Source organism: Rutidosis leptorrhynchoides, chromosome 4 (genome assembly GCF_046630445.1).
Source record: "Rutidosis leptorrhynchoides isolate AG116_Rl617_1_P2 chromosome 4, CSIRO_AGI_Rlap_v1, whole genome shotgun sequence".
NCBI lineage: Eukaryota > Viridiplantae > Streptophyta > Magnoliopsida > Asterales > Asteraceae > Rutidosis > Rutidosis leptorrhynchoides.
The window spans coordinates 544,515,400-544,533,636 of record NC_092336.1 but is presented as its reverse complement, the minus strand read 5'-3'; the positions used below and the strand labels follow the sequence as shown (position 1 = coordinate 544,533,636).

Below are 18,237 nucleotides of genomic sequence, written 5' to 3'. Positions count from 1 at the left end.
AAATCCATTCCAAGTAATCATCCAAGATCAAGAAACCTTTGTTACTTACAGTAGGTTATCTTTCTAATACAAGGTAATAATCATATTCAAACTTTAATTCAATTTCTATAACTATAACAATCTTATTTCGAGTGGAAATCTTACTTGAAATTGTTTTCGTGTCATGATTCTGCTTCAAGAACTTTCAAGCCATCCAAGGATCCTTTGAAGCTAGATCCATTTTTTTCATTTCCAGTAGGTTTATCCAAGGAACTTGAGGTAGTAATGATATTCATAACATCATTCGATTCTTACATAAAAAGCTGTCTTATTCAACGTTATAAACTTGTAATCACTAGAACATAGTTTAGTTAATTCTAAACTTGTTCGCAAATAAAGTTAATCCTTCTAACTAGACTTTTAAAATCAAATAAACACATGTTCTATATCTATATGATATGCTAACTTAATGATTTAAAACCCGAAAACACGATAAACACCATAAAACTGGATATACGCCGTCGTAGTAAAACCGGGGGCTGTTTTGGTTGGGATAATTAAAAGCTAAGAAGAACTTTGATTTAAAAGCTATACTTCTGAAAAAATGATTTTTCTTATGAACATGAAACTATATCCAAAAATCATGGTTAAACTCAAAGTGAAAGTATGTTTTTCAAAATGGTCATCAAGATGTCGTTCTTTCGACGGAAATGACTACCTCTTTCAAAAACGACTTATAACTTGTATTTTTGACTATAAACTTATAGTTTTTCTGTTTATATTCATAAAGTTAAGTTCAATACAAAACCGTGGCCACTGGAATCACTCAAAACGGATTAGAAACGAAGAAATGGCGAGTAAAACAAGATTGATAAAAACTACTCATTTTACCTACGTGAAAGTTAGTAATAAATCTATTCCAACCATAACTTAATCAACTTATATTGTATATTATGTAATCTTGAGATACCATAGACACGTATACAATGTTTCGACCTATCATGTCGACCCATCTATATATATATTGCGGAACAACCATAGACACTCTATATGTGAATGTTGGAGTTAGCTATACAGGGTTGAGGTTGATTCCAAAATATATATATAGTTTGAGTTGTGATCAATACTGAGATACGTATACACCGGGTCGTGGATTGATTCAAGATAATATTTATCGATTTATTTCTGTACATCTAACTGTGGACAATTAGTTGTAGGTTACTAACGAGGACAGCTGACTTAATAAACTTAAAACATCAAAATGTATTAAAAGTGTTGTAAATATATTTTGAACATACTTTGATATATATGTATATATTGTTATAGGTTCGTGAATCAACCAGTGGCCAAGTCTTACTTCCCGACGAAGTAAAAATATGTGAAAGTGAGTTATAGTCCCACTTTTAAAATCTAATATTTTTGGGATGAGAATACATGCAGGTTTTATAAATGATTTACAAAATAGACACAAGTACGTGAAACTACATTCTATGGTTGAATTATCGAAATCGAATATGCCCCTTTTTATTAAGTCTGGTAATCTAAGAATTAGGGAACAGACACCCTAATTGACGCGAATCCTAAAGATAGATCTATTGGGCCTAACAAACCCCATCCAAAGTACCGGATGCTTTAGTACTTCGAAATTTATATCATATCCGAAGGGTGTCCCGGAATGATGGGGATATTCTTATATATGCATCTTGTTAATGTCGGTTACCAGGTGTTCACCATATGAATGATTTTTATCTCTATGTATGGGATGTATATTGAAATATGAAATCTTGTCTATTGTTACGATTTGATATATATAGGTTAAACCTATAACTCACCAACATTTTTATTGACGTTTAAAGCATGTTTATTCTCAGGTGAATATTAAGAGCTTCCGCTGTTGCATACTAAAATAAGGACAAGATTTGGAGTCCATGTTTGTATGATATTATGTAAAAACTGCATTCAAGAAACATATGTCGATGTAATATATTTCTATTGTAAACCATTATGTAATGGTTGTGTGTAAACAGTATATTTTAGATTATCATTATTTGATAATCTACGTAATGCTTTTGAAACCTTTATTGATAAAATAAAGGTTATGGTTGTTTTAAAAATGAATGCAGTCTTTGAAAAACGTCTCATATAGAGGTCAAAACCTCGCAACGAAATCAATTAATATGGAACGTTTATAATCAATATGAACGGGACATTTCAGATTCAATATTGGCCCCTCCAATAATCCGGTCGTCCCACCAGTTTAAAGTGATTGACAAAGTGTCGTTTGTAATCACCGTATCAAGCTTTTTTTTTTTTTTTCTTTTTTTCTTTTGCATTGGGGTCTATGGGATTCGCTGGAAAAAAGTAGAAACAACAAGCACATCCTTTTCTTCCTTTACATCTCATCATCCACTAAGCTAGCCTTTAAAAACTCCTCATCCCATTAATTGATCTTGCAAATTACGAGTACTTATTCACTACAAATGCATCCTTTCTATCTTAATCACCTTTTTGTTTTATTGTTTGAAGGTAGAAGGGAAACGTACCAAAAATAATAAGTTTTTGGTTATATGTCAAGGAAGGGTGGTTTCGTTTGATAAAAGAAGAGACGAAAGAAGAAAATAATAATAATAATAATAAGGTTGATGATGGTTGTAGTCGAGAAACAAGAGTACATAAATGGATGATGGTTAGAGTGAAAGGTGATGAAGCTAAGGTTGATTTGTTGTTCTCGGTTTAGTGTTCTCGAACCATTACAGCAGCTTACGAGCAACAATTTGTCGAGCATTTTAGAGGTTGCAGGTTGTTGATCGAATATTGAAGGTGATACCCGAGGTGGGTTTTTATTTAGGTGTAAGTAATATATGTATATCTATCTTAATATCTCTCTCTCTCTCTCTCATTTTAGTTTGTATTTATTTTAAGTAGTTATATTATGAGTAGATATAGATTAGAAGGTAGGAGTATACAGAGAGACAACACTCAAATTCATCTTCATATTTCTCTGTTCTATTTTCATATCGTACGGAGTTTTAATAAATGTATTTAAATAAATAAGTTGAAGTATTATAAGTTTGGGTTTTTATTCGCGTGTACGGATGTAATATTTAAAGTTTCTTTTGGAATACCTGATGAGTATAACTCAGTGGTGGAAGAACCCTAGCTGATAAATTCTTGATCAGAAGACAAATTAGAGGTTTCAAGATTTTCCGGCGGTTTCAGCGGCGGAGGACGGTGGCCGGTGGGAATCTTTAGAGGTGGAAGTGGTGGTTGAGCAACTCGAAGAATCACCTTAATTATACGTAGCTCTTCGTGCTGATAACGTGTTATAATTTAGTAGTTTATAACTACTTATAATACCTATTTTGAAGAAATATGAAAGAAGAAGGAAAATAGTAGATTCTTATTCAAGAATGGTGTCCCTATTGATTACAATCGATAACATACTTATAATAAAATAATTCACTGTGCAGTTAGGTGGAACAGTAATATCCGTGATTCACCAAATATATTGATTCACCAAATTTTACTTTATCAAACGTGTCGGCCACTACACCATGACACTTGACTTATAACAATAATTACTATTATACACATCTATTAACCCATATATTTTAAAAGGCATGCCTAAAAGCGTAGTTCCAGTTCATTCGGATTGTACTACAATCGGTCCCTCAAATTCGACACAATTTACACAACAACCCCTCAAGTTTACACTTTTTCAGGGTAGAAAGTGTAAACATATAATTTTATTAAAATAAAATAAACTAATTTCCCCCGAATTTACAACGGGCCCTATCTTCTCGCTTGGTGCGAGTTAAATTTTTCCAAGACCACCGTTCAACTCGAAAAAGTCTCACGAACCCAACGGGACTAACTATACGCGAAACGGACACTTTTTAAATAACGTTTAACACAACAACAGCCCGTATGTTTCTGTTTGCCGCAAGTTAGATTTTTCCGACAGCAACGTTACCCTCGAAAAAAAAATTATGAACAAAACGAAACTAATTACATTCGAAACGGACACTTTTTAAAAAACGCTTAGGACAACGACATCTAAAACGTCGCTGAAGACATGGGTCGTTTTCACCTCTGTAAATACACAACGCTACGTTAAATATGAATACACAGGCCGAAAGCCCCCGCCGCATCACGCGGGCCGAATCCAGACTAGTTTAACCTAAACGAATACCTAGTATAAAGGAATATTAGAAAACGGCAGCTATATCATTATACAATCTCTCTTATTTTCAAAGAATAACTCAATCGACCGGCTCTTCTAATAAAGTGGTATTCGTATTATCGTTTACATCACTTTTATGGAAGCAGTTGATGTTATTTATATGAATATAGCCACCACAAACATCTTCTTACTTTCATGGCCTACTTATTTTAGTGATAGTGGTAGTGGTAGTAGTCTGTCTTTCTTAGCGAGAGGTCAGAAGTTAGACTCCAGCGTTGCATACATAGTTGTCACTTTATCCTTGAATTCTATTCAAGGGTGTCTTCCATACATCGTGTTGCGGGACAGTGAGATAGAGGGGTTTTGCCGCCCATGCTGATGTGGGACCAACTATCTATTAGTGTAGTTGCTTATTTAAATTACTTTTATTATTAAACTAGTTATTATTATTATTAGTTAATTAATTATTTAGATAAGTTAGAGTTGAATTCGTAGATTAGTTTGGATGAGTCGGTGGCTTGAATGAATTAGAGTCGTAGTCTAATCATTCTTTTATTCTCCCTATATACATATGTACACCGTATGGATGGATCCCTTCTTTCACTTTTAATAATAATTAATTTTATGTTGCTTGTCATAGCTTGGCTCCGTAACACGTGTTAGTTGATATTATATATTATATATTATATATACTCATATCTAAAAAGTAAAGTGGAAATGAATAGTACTATTTCTTTTTCAAATTTCACAAACTTAACCCTCTAACTTTCATTATAATACAAATCGAACCCCCACTTTATACGTATATTTTTTTTTCAAATTTCACAAGCTTAACCCCCTAACTTTTATTAAAATACAAATCGAACCCCCACTTTACTAGTAAAGTGAAAATGAATAGTACTATTCCTTTTCCAAATTCCACAAACTTAACCCCCTAACTTTCATTATAATACAAATCGAACCCCCACTTTATACGTATTTTTTTTTTCCAAATTTCACAAGCTTAACCCCCTAACTTTTATTAAAATACAAATCGAACCCCCACTTTACTAACTTTTTTTTTTACTAATATTCAATTTTCACAAACTTAACCCCCTAACTTTTATTAAAATACAAATCGAACCCACACTTTATATGTAAATTTTTTTCAAATTTCACAAACTTAACCCACCAACTTTTATTAAAATACAAATCGAACCCCCACTTTACTATCTTTTTTTAAGTGGAAATAAATAGTACTATTCCTTTTTCAAGTTTCACAAACTTAACCCCCTAACTTTCATTATAATACAAATCGAACCCCCACTTTATACGTATATTTTTTTCCCAAATTTCACAAGCTTAACCCCCTAACTTTTATTAAAATACAAATCGAACACCCATTTTACTAACTTTTTTTTTTACTAATATTCAATTTTCACAAACTTAACCCCCTAACTTTTATTAAAATACAAATCGAACCCCCACTTTATACGAAATTTTTTTTCAAATTTCACAAACTTAACCCACTAACTTTTATTAAAATACAAATCGAACCCCCACTTTACTAACTTTTTTTTTAAAAATAAAATCCGAACGTTAAAAGAGGCAACTTTCACAATAGATCAAGACTTTTTTTTAACTCGCATTCAAAACGGAGCCCCCGGCGCGAAGCGAGGGCTCCACAACTAGTTATTATTAACACGTTTGCGTTAGTAATTGTTTTTGTTGTGAAGAGCGTTTGTCTTTCAACGGATCCTTGATCCTCATCAATTGGTATCAGAGAAATCGATCCACCCTATCATAAATCAGATTAGTTGAATCTCTTCCACGTTTGGATTTTGATATATTCATCCCACATATCTTCATTCTGATTAGTTAGGTCTCTCCCGTTTGAGTTTTGATAAACTATCTTAAAAAAAAAAGTTGGTACTGTTCATCGGTATTATTCATGTCGGAATCATTGTTTATCGATACTGTTCATCGTCAGAAAAACACTGTTCATCCGTCAGATTACTGTTCATCCGAAAAAAACAAGATTTCTTTCTTTCTTTTCTTGTTGCAATGGCCGACGATAAGGGTAATCAAAGTCGTGATCTCGCTATCGCCCTCAAAAGACTCAAGAACACGTTAGACATAGTTAACGAATCCAAGAAACGTGCAAAAGAACGATTGATTGAATAAAAAACTCGAAGAGCTACTTATGGTGTACAACTTTGGGTCGAATCACATCAATACCACCAATATGGACTACCACAATAGCACCAACGCCTCATCTACTTACAAGCACAACCCTACCATCAACCCTACTATCAACCACAACCCTACCATCAACCATACTATCAACCACAACTCTACCAGCAGAGCCAACCTGTTAATGAAACTCTTGACACATAAGAGTTTTTTGATTCGATGAATAGTTTAATAGCTAGGTTGAAGAAATTGGAATCAGATCGTATGGAGAAGTGTGATAATAGTTGTAGAGATTCAGGTTGAAGCAGAAAATGTGTCCTCGAATCCAGAAAAAGAAATTATTTTTAGAGAGGATGTAGAATGATACAATTGACGTTAGTGTTGAAGAAGATTCAAACTCGTTAGGCCCTAATTTAAAAGAAGAGAATTTATCGATATGTAAAGTAGTCCCGAGTAGTGAAAGTATCAGTGATAAAAGTGAAGTTGTAGCGGTTTCAAAAGATTATGGAGGCAAGAAAATATCATATGTTTTTTTGAATAACTCCATAGATGCAAGCAAGAGGATTAATAAATGAGATTTGTTCGTGTTTAAATCGGGCATTGAGAACTCAAGGTCGAGTTCTTTTCAAGAAGGGGAGGAGTGTCAAAGGGTTTTAGAGCGTAATACCTTTTCAAGAGGTCGTCGCAAACTTATTTGGAATCACAATGATGAATTTGTCATTGATATGTTTACATTTGACCCGGGCATATCATTTTATTTGAGTTGCACTATTTTTCGAGTTGTCATTGATTGGTTTGTATTTGACCGGGGTATATTGTCACGACCCTACTTTTTCCGTTATCTTTTACCGTTTAATATTTAACGCCCGTTAATTGTTATTCGAGACACGTCATTTCTATAACCTATATTATTATTTTTGTAATAATATATTAATTATTATGTGTAAAGTGAATATTTGTATTCATATTTAAAGTTGTACGTTTCTACGTGTCGTGGATTTCTATCCGGCGAATCTTTTTGGTTTTCAAACCAACAGTCAGACTTTTGGGATATTTAAATCCAAGTTATTTTAAATATGATATTTTGATGTCATATATTTATATATAGTGTTTATACATTTTATTTGTCGCGTATATGATATCTCTCCGAAGATTCAATCGCGTAGTAGCGTTTTCGAGTTTCAGACTTCGATCGAGCGTTCGGGTGTGATGACCCGGAAATTTCTGACCAAATTTAAACTTAATCTTTGTATGATTAACATTTCCGACACGATAAGCAAAGTCTGTAAAACTGAATCTCAAAATTTTTGAACTACTTTTATATATTTAAATACCCTTCGGTTGTTTTCGACGATTCGCGAACAATTATATGTAAATAGATACATATATACTATAACTTGAAAAGGTAACAATGTATTAATTATTTGATACCATACATTAAACTTATTGGTTTAAATATCTATTTGAATATATATGATAAGTTGAAATATTTATTATTAAAATTTATTTATAAATAACTTCGAATGTGTATTTAAAAACTGATTTATGTATATTAAAAAAAGATATATACATATATATAATTTCAAGTTATTTAGTAAACGATAGTAACATTTTCAAATTGCTACAGTACCCAAAATGCTACAGTGTTTTTGAAAATCACTATTTGCTACACTGTACATTCTTCAACTTTGATTCAAAAATTATTAACTATGCTCACAGCGATATACAATCGTTTCCATACAAATTCAATTACATATTCTGATATTGACGGATCAGAATCCAAGTCAAGATTTAACGGGTGACATTATTCTTAGATCTCTACATCTTTCAAAGCTATACTTTGACTTCAAAAATGTGAAAGATCCTTTAGCATTGTTATTACTGAAAATAACCTTGCAATTCCTTTCCAAAAGCATCCTGTATTATTAACCGTTCAACCAGTCAACGACGACCTTTCAGACTTGTAACTTTGGCATATACGTTTTTGTTACTGGGGAACCTTTCATGTTCCACCACATTAGCAGTAAATTTACCAACAACTTCATTGATCTTTGACCTTCCGAAAAATCCTTATACTCATTGAAACCGTATCATGTACTCATCCACATCTTGTAACGGCAATTGCCATAACAACTATCGGGAATTAGCAATCAGTATTTTGAAATCTTGTAGCACGTCTACGCCAACAGTTATATGTGTACATATAACGTCTACCTCCTGGACTTTCATACTTCGAATGTGAAGTTTCCGAAAAACACCCCAAACTACGAAACTAGTTCTCCGAATTTTGGAAAAATGTTGATGAAGCAGCAAAAACTGTAAACGACCTTAACAGTCAAAAGTTTGATGATAAAGAATAGTATGGTGGTAAAGCTGAGAAAAAGAGAAAGTTTGGAACTGGAAAACGGATTGAGCAAAGTATGAAAGAGGCTGTGGATAAATCACAAGGACGAAACCTGTCTTCAAAGAATCCAAATGATTCAGTATCTGCTGAAGCCATTAACGAATACCTTGCTTCCGAATCTAAACCCTTGCGAACAATATTCTTCATCATCCTCTGATATTAGAAATTCTAAGATATCATCGTATCTTTCATTATAAATATCCTACATATTTCTGGAGATAATTTCATAATCATTCTTATCGAAAATCAATTTTCTCTTTACGATATCTGTGTTACACCATAAAAGAAACTATTTTAGTTTCTAAATTCTGAAACTTTCAAGTTTAAAATATAAATGTTTTGAAGTAATGTTGGGAATTGAAGCATGAGTTAATATAATATAATGACACTTGATCAACGTGATTATATTACAGTAAGTCATGCTGAGTTTCTAATGGAACGTGATAAAGGTTCACATATCATACCCTCATCATGAACCATGTTACATAACTCTTTCATTCTATATAATCTCTAAAAATATCAAGAAAATATTTTCTTAATGATTCGGTCTTTTTCGAGGTATTCTGGTAATTTGACAAGTCAGATTGTGCTATTACCATTTCTTTCTTAGAACATTAGTTATGTTCATCTGAAACTTCATACCTACGAATTCTGGACCATTATCCGCTTGACTTAAGGTCGGGAAGAGAAAACGAAAGCATGAAGCTCTGAAATATAATGGAGAATATAAAGCCTGATAACAACCCCGAAATTACAAACCGTGTATATCAATGCGTATAGCAATATAAAGACACGGGAGAATGAAAAACACTATAACCCCAAGGTAATAGTAGAAGAAAATAACTTCCTCTGATGGCAGATGAAAAAGAAGAATGAAGGATACGATAGCCAGGAAAATATCAAGAATCAGAACTGGATTAAGCATTTTCACAATCTATTGGGATGTATGAAATAATAAAGAAGATTATAGGAGTGTTGAAAATAAATGAAACGGAAGAGGTCAATTTATAGCAAAATATCGGACGCAGCAATAGAGGCAGATTACGCATTTAATCAAAGAAAATCCTAATTTCCGCAAATTTCGAAAAATCAAATCTTATTTAAATTATGAAGATTTTCTATTCCTTAAAATCTGGAAATCAATCGTTACTACATCAAGAGATAAGACGCATCTCTATTCTCCATTTTACTTGATTACGATAACTTCTCTCATACGCTTCGAGTAATTGGATTATTTTATTCATATTATTCAAACATAGATAAAACTCTATTATCAACTCATATTCGTCATTAAAACATTTTTATTGTTAGCCATGACGACCTCACTCAAATTTCGGGACGAAATTTCTTTAACGGGTAGGTACTGTGATGACCCGGAAATTTCTGACCAAATTTAAACTTAATCTTTGTATGATTAACATTTCCGACACGATAAGCAAAGTCTGTAAAACTGAATCTCAAAATTTTTGAACTACTTTTATATATTTAAATACTCTGTTTTCGACGATTCGCGAACAATTATATGTAAATAGATACATATATACTATAACTTGAAAAGGTAACAATGTATTAATTATTTGATACCGTACAATAAACTTATTGGTTTAAATATCTATTTGAATATATATGATAAGTTGAAATATTTATTATTAAAATTTATTTATAAATAACTTCCAATGTGTATTTAAAAACTGATTTATGTATATTAAAAAAAGATATATACATATATATAATTTCAAGTTATTTAGTAAACGATAGTAACATTTTCAAATTGCTACAGTGTTTTTGAAAATCACTATTTGCTACAGTGAATTGACTTTGCTACAGTAACTGTACTACAGTGGTATAGTTTATGGATGATTTAAGACTATATTTTGACAAAGGTACGATTCACGAAACGTAAAGTACAAGTTTTCTCAGTATACGATAGGACGTTCGAAAAACCGAAACCGGGACATAAGTCGAGTGACGACGTACGACTTATCGGAACGAAAATTACAAGTCAACTATGCATGTAAATTTAATATAATATATAATTAATTATATAAATTAAATATATTATATTAATAATTAAAAAAATATGTCTACAAACTAGAAGTTAAAAGATCATGAGCTGGAAATCCATCCCATGCGATCGCATGGGAAATGGTCTTGGAGGCCATGCGATAGAATGGCAGTCCTGGACAGGCCACACCTATAAAGCTCGAGATATTTGCCTCTGTTTTAATTTAAAAATTACTCCGTATTATATTTATTAATTATATTATTATTATTATTATTATTATTATTATTATTATTATTATTATTATTATTATTATTATTATTAAGATTAATATTATTATTAATCTTATTATTATTAGTAGTATTTGTATTATTATTAGTATTATACATAAAATACTACGACGAGGTGATGAGCGTGTCACTTTCAAAATAGTTTTATGAGCCGGATAAAGCTAAGGAAATTATGGGTTATTGCCAAGGAGGTTATGGGTAATATTCATGGGTATTATTTGCAAGTCAGACCTAGTGTTATCATCTCCGTTACGTCTACGTACTTTTCTACAATATTGAATCTCAATATTGATATGTAAGTACTTATATTTTATCTTTTATATAATAATTGTGTATCCATGTCTAGTGCTCGAGTATATATATTTATACATGCTTGTATGCTAAATTTCCTTGTTAAACAGTTTATGATGTACCACGAATTAAATACATATATTACTGGTAAAAGGTATATGATATATATGTCTTTGGAAAGCTGATGAAAAATCAATAACTTTTCATTTAGATATCGAATAATTTCGATGAACGGATTAAAAGATGTGAGCAACTGAATTATGATTGAAGTTAATTGAAATTGCTTTTGAATCTACAATTAAGATTTAAACAACTTGTTTACGAGATTGATAAATTGGATTTTTGAATATTACCAACCGAGTAAATGAATCCTTATATAAGGTACCTCTCGTTTTGTTAAACTATTGTCAAAATTGACTTTTTGAAACAACACTGGATAACTTTTGTATGTCAATATCGAGCATTAGGATTGTGATACACTATGACCTGACCTAGCTTGATAGACATTTATTGACCAACATATGTTCTCTAGGTTGAGATCTACGGTTATTTGGTAATCCGTGTTTCGATCACATTTTGGTGAACGACTTTATATGCTGCTAATGTGAGTTTCATTTGCTCCCTTTTTAATTGCTTTTGCAATCTATATTTTTGGGCTGAGAATACATGCACTTTATTTTAAACGCAATGGATACAAGTACATACTAAATTCTACACCGAGTTTGAACCGAAAATCCCTTAGCTTTGGTAACTAGTAACTGCCGGTTATAAGAACTGGTGGGCGCGAGTAGTTATATATGAATCCATAGGGCTTGATATCCCCGTCCGAGCTAGAGCACTAGCCTTTTAACGGACGTATGCTATTTGAGAAGCGTGCACGTTGGTTTGCGTGTATTATTAAGATGATTATACAAAGGGTACAAATTATATATACGTTAAGTTTAGTTACCAGGGTGCTCAATCTTGTAGAATATTTTGATAAACGTTTCTGGATGAAACAACTGAAATCTTGTGATCCACCTTTATATACAGATTATACGAAACATTAAAACTATGAACTCACCAACCTTTGTGTTGACACTTGTTAGCATGTTTATTCTCAGGTTTCCTAGAAGTCTTCCGCTGTTTGCTTATATGTTAGACAAGCTATGTGCATGGAGTCTTACATGACATGTTTATCAAGGAAACGTTGCATTCACCAAATCATCACCGTGTATCTTATTTTGACTGCATTGTCAATGGAAGTACTATTGTAAACTATTATTTACGGTGATTTTCTATATGTAGAAATCATCAAATGTCGAAAACCTTTGATTTAAATATTCATTTATGGTGTGCCTTTTCAAAAGAATGCAATGTTTACAAAACATATCATATAGAGGTCAAATACCTCGCAATGAAATCGATGAATGATGTGTTCGTCCATATGGATTTGGAGTGATCGTCACATCGGGCCACAAGCAATTTATCAAAACATGAAAATGGCCCAAAAATGGGGCCCACCTTACCCCATTCGGCCGAATTCCCCTTAGGGGGGAGAGTTTGGTTTTTATTTTATTTTCTTAAGCCTTTTCCATTTTAATTCATTTATCACTACTTCATTTTCCATTTTTTTTCCTAAACCTAAACTTTCTTCTCTCTTTTTTTTCTTTTGGCCGATTCCTACACCCACTCTCATCATCATCATCTTCAAACAAAATTGTTGCTTGAATTATAGGGCTTTTATCATTTCCGAATTCTACTCTTCGTTCTCTACACGTTCATATCAACCATTTCTCGATTAGGGTATAAACCCTAACCCTGGCTTTTTGATTTTCAGTTTTACTAATTTTGAATGTTATTATGATAGTATAGCACTTGTGTATTGTTGTATTGATGATTGTATGCGTAGAAATGCTCGATTGTGTATGTTTTCGATCTGAAAAATTTGGACAACGGACTATTTGATCATTTCAGTACATTTAATTGATGTTTTTTTTGAATTAAAGTGTTTAGATGTGTTCCTCTCATCAAGACATTGATTTTAGACTCCGGATTCATGTTATTTCGATTCCCGGAACTTAAGTTATGATTAAATTGGTGTTTTCATGAAATTAAAATATAAAACGAATGTATTCAGTTTTGGTCCGACTTTGTGAGCATTTTTGGAGTCTCTAAGGTGTACTAGTGTGTTAGGATTGATGATTGGATGAACATTCATGTTTGTGTCATCGAAATCCGAGCCACGGATCACCCGGTATAACTAAAACATGTTTTTGAACGGATTGAAGTTCCAAGTTGATTCATGGCTGTAGGTCACGACTTGGGGTCTGATTTTAGGGTGTTATTGAGTACACTAATGTTTCGGGTGGTTTGGTTAGACAAGGATATATATAAGACTCGTCGAAAACCGACACCCGAGGCTCAAGTTATGACCCGACGAGCGTTTTTATTAAACTTATGCTTATAAAATTTAACTTATGATACAAATAATGATTTTCATTATTATTAAATTACTTATGATATAAAAGTAATTATTTTAAATTAAGACTTATGATATATATATATATATATATATATATATATATATATATATATATATATATATATATATATATATATTATATCATTTATTAATTACTTTATGATTTAATTAAACTTTTAATTGAACTTATGATTAATAATACTTTTATTATTAATAAAAAATACTTATGATAAGTATTAAACTTATGTTATGAGATTATTATAATAAGGCTTATAATAAAGATTAATGATTATTTTATTATTATAAGGCTTAATTATTATTTAATTATAATTTAATTATAATTAAATACTTATGATATGATTAATAATTCATTATTAATTAATAATACTTATGATATGATTAAAAATTTATTATTAATTAATAATACTTATGTTATTACTAATATTTAATTAATAAATTAAATACTTATGTTATATTAATTATATCATTTAAACTTATGTTAACTTTATTAATTTAATTTAATTTAATTAAACTTATGTTATGACATGATTATACATATATGACTTAAAATAACATTATAACTTATATATTATTACTATAACTTATACTTTAAAATTTAATATTGACTATGTTTAACCAAGGTTGACTTTTGAGTTGACTTTTGAGTTGACTTTGACTTTCAGTTGACTTTTGTTGACTTTCTAATTAAGAAAACTTTTCTAAGTTAAAAACTTTTCAAAAATAGAAACTTTCTAAATATGGAAACTTCCTAAATATAGAAACTTTCCTAAAATAGAAACTTTCCAAAAATAAATTTTTTCCAGAAATGGAAACCTGCCAAAAATATGAACTTTCTAAAAATAGAAAGTACGTGTTTTTACGCTGTCCTGATCAAACCGAAGCATACTGAGTGTTTTTCTATGTTTACTTGCAACAAGTACTATAACTATCATACTAAAACTTGACCTAAGTTAGTTATTTATATCGACCTGCTTTATTTATAGGTCGGCGTTGTGATAATTCTTGATCGCTTTACTTCCTGCAATGCACATTTCTGTGTTACTACTTCGTTTACGTTAAGGTGAGTTATAGTCCCATTTTTCTATTTTAAATCTTTTGGGATGAGAATACATGCAATTTATTTTACATATTGGACACAAGTGGAATTTGATTTAAATTATTCATTGTGAGTCGAAAGAAAATATTTCCTAATCTGATAATTTTAATCACTGGTTTCTACTGGTGAACGCGAATCCTATGGATAGATCTATCGGGCCTGACAGCCCCATTTCGTGCTAGTCGCGCTAGCATTTACAGACGGAATGTATTAGTACTTCGTATTTTGAAAGATACACATGTTCAGTGTATATTTTTTTATTGGTTTTGTTAAGGATATGTAATTGTCAAGTTATTACCAGGTGGCTCACGGGTTAATGGAATAATATTTTTATATGTTTTCGAGCATATAATTTTGTGGTTCAAAATGGGTCTTTATGTTTTCAAACATAAATTTTTATGGTTTAAATTAAATAGTGTTTGCAATATTAAACCTATAATTCACTCAACATTTTTGTTGACAGTTTACTCGCATGTTTTATTCTTCGGTTCATGATTGATTGCTTCCGCTGTGCTTAGAGAGTCTGCATATTATTTTGATGGCAGCTTTTGTTAAACATTAACTTGCATTCTATTTTGATACATTAAATTGTGGGTGTTTGTTGACTTTGTTTTGGTCAACTTTTGGTTAAGAACTTATGTATGATTTTTTTTTTCTAAACTTACATATTTTGGTAGGTTTCCTTTATAGGAAATCATTTTTATATAAAGAATGCAAGGTTATTTATCAAATTCATATAGAGTTATGATCAAGCTGTGGGATCAAGATAACGATGGTCGTCAAGTGTAGTTTGACAGGTCGTTATATATATGGCTTTATGGACGTATATGTAAATTGTATAATTGGACCCCTCAAATTGTTTCGGCCAACGTTGAGGTTTTAAGAATAAAAAAATTGAGTTTTCAACAGTACCTCCAAAAAGTATATTGATTAATTCTTTTGTGCTTTTATCGATTTAAAACATTGTTTTCCAATGTATTAACCTATTTTATGCTTTTATGTATTATTAATTCTTTTATGCTGTAGATTAATAAAAAGAAAACGATTTAGTACAATTTATATGTTGAATATTTGATTATAATTGAGTATCGCAGTAGTTAAAAAATCACAACCAACAAAAATTACTTCATTTTTTAAGAGACAGTATTTTATTATTCATAGTTAATCATTGTATTTTTATTTTTTTTTAGGTAATGAGTATATACCCGGTGAAATGTATTAAAACTCAACGAAAGATATACAACGAAGTTCAAGTAAGAAAATAGCAATGAGACATTTCTCAAAGCCAACAAACCAGGCAAAAAAAGGCCACCAACCAAACACCTTGAGCAAACAAGCTCACATAAAAAGAGCTAAAGAAAAAAAATTATGGAATCTTCCATGCATCTTTCATCAGCTTCACCCGCTTCGAGTTCTTCCACTTGAGAGCCAAAAGCTTTAACCTGACTGTAGAGAAGATCAAAGCAACCAAGCTTCCACATGATCGAGATCGACGTTTAAAAACCCTACCATTCCTCTCTTGCCAAATAAAATAAACCGACGCACCAAAGAGAAACTTAGCAACAATACAATCCACATTCTTCTTACCTGCCACCGGACTAGCCACATTCACAAAATCCTTCCAAGAATCACCTGTGACATTAAAAACCATATTACTTTTCACCAAAGACCAAACCTGAGCTGAAAACGGACACCAAAAAAACAAGTGCTCATGTGAGTCAGGATCACCAAGACATAACGGACAAGCTATATTCACTCATGTCGAAATTTCCCAACTTTTGAGCTTATCTTGCGTTTTCAAATTCTCACCCATAAGCAACCAAAATAAAAACGAGTGCCTCGGGATGCATTGCATATACCAAACAAGAGAATACCATGGAACTAGATTCGCATGAGGCCGAATTGTGTCCCAAACTCTGTTAACCGAAAAGACTTGCGGGTCACCATTCCACGCTCTCCATTTGATTACATCAGGACAACTATTAAGAATAGAAGGGGCGATGTGATTCAAACCTGGGAACTGAATAGCCCAACTAGCAGGCCAACACCATCCAGAAGCAGAGACAATGTTACGAACAGTGGCATCTCTTTGGAGACCAGCTTCATGAATAACTCTGTTGGACACAAAATCAGCAAGGGGGTATAGTCACTCCAAATATCATTCCAAGCAGAAACTTTAGAACCATCTCCAATTTGATATAAAAAATGTTGTCGTAATGTCCCACGAATACTTTAAAGCTGACGCCACCCAACACTCGCTCCTGCTACACCAGGAGCATCCCAAAAATTACGACCCTTGAGCCGATATGAATGAATCCACTGGACCCACAAGGAATTTGTGTTAGACAATATACGCCAAACTTGAGATGTTAATAAAGCAACATTCCAATCTTTGAGCCGTTTAATGCCTAATCTACCTTCTTCTTTTGGTAAATATACTATAAACCATTTAACTTTAGCCTTACCACGCTTCATCTCGCTTTGACACCATAAAAAATCTCCCATTAAGGCCTCAATTTCTTTGATGATAGACATGGGAAGCATAAAAACATATTGCCAATATAGTTGCATAGACGATAGAACCCACATAATCAGCTGCACCCAACTCGCAAAGGATAAGAATTTATTTTCCAATCTTCAATCTTACCTTTACCCTGGTCAACCAACGGTTTACAGTCCCTGTGCATAAGACTCGACGTAACAAGAGGGACCCCCAAATATCTCACCGAAAGCTTACCATCTTCAAAAGGAAGAATAGAAAGGATAGCAGTCTTCACACCCTGATGAAAATTTGCAAAGAACGCCATGCTTTTTGCCAAACTAGGAACCAATCCCGAACAACTTTTAAATTCTTCCAAGGCCTCGCAAATGGCTGAAACCGAATCCTTATTTGCATAAGAAAATAGAAATAAGTCATCAGCAAAACAAAGGTTTATAATATCCAGCTTCTCACACATAGGGTGGAATCGAAATTTATCAGATTCATTAACCGAACGGTTAAGAAACAATGTTAGAACCTCCATAACTAGAGTAAAAAGATATGGAGACAGATGATAGTGCTCTAAATGAACATATATTTAGTATCAATATCCTTCCAATATGTAAAGCTTTTAGTTGCAATTGTTCTATTTTTATGTAATATTCGTTTAAATAAATAAGTGCGAAGACAAAAGAAGAAAACGAAGATTTGAAGACGTAAACGCCCATAAAGCTCAAACGTACAAGTTAAACTCCAAGTGGTTCAATTTATTGATGAGAAACGTCTAAATATTAACAAGAGTACAGGTCGTGGAACGCAAAGTACAAGATATTAAATCATACGAAAAGGCGTTCGA

The 18,237-nt window shown here is 32.0% G+C and overlaps 1 protein-coding gene across 1 annotated transcript; it reads right to left on the bottom strand.

Annotated features, from left to right (window-relative positions):
• Positions 1–3,135: 3,135 nt before the first annotated feature.
• LOC139842658 (uncharacterized) lies at positions 3,136–17,925 on the bottom strand. The gene is made up of 7 exons (XM_071832775.1): positions 17,550–17,925; positions 17,151–17,421; positions 16,679–17,016; positions 16,345–16,582; positions 16,108–16,225; positions 6,426–6,512; positions 3,136–3,291 (listed from the first exon to the last, which is right to left on the bottom strand). The coding sequence occupies exons 1-7, from the start codon at positions 17,923–17,925 to the stop codon at positions 3,136–3,138; spliced, it is 1,584 nt and encodes a 527-aa protein (XP_071688876.1).
• Positions 17,926–18,237: the final 312 nt, after the last annotated feature.

Excerpts from the sequence above, each read along its gene's own strand:
- LOC139842658 (XM_071832775.1), bottom strand. The coding sequence starts at position 17,925 with ATGGAGGTTCTAACATTGTTTCTTAACCGTTCGGTTAATGAATCTGAT. Across the intron at positions 16,583-16,678 it reads AACGCAAGATAAGCTCAAAA|CTCAGGTTTGGTCTTTGGTG; the intron begins GTTGGGAAATTT and ends GTCCGTTTTCAG. Across the intron at positions 3,292-6,425 it reads TTGATGGTAGGGTTGTGCTT|CACGAAGAGCTACGTATAAT; the intron begins GTAAGTAGATGA and ends ACACGTTATCAG.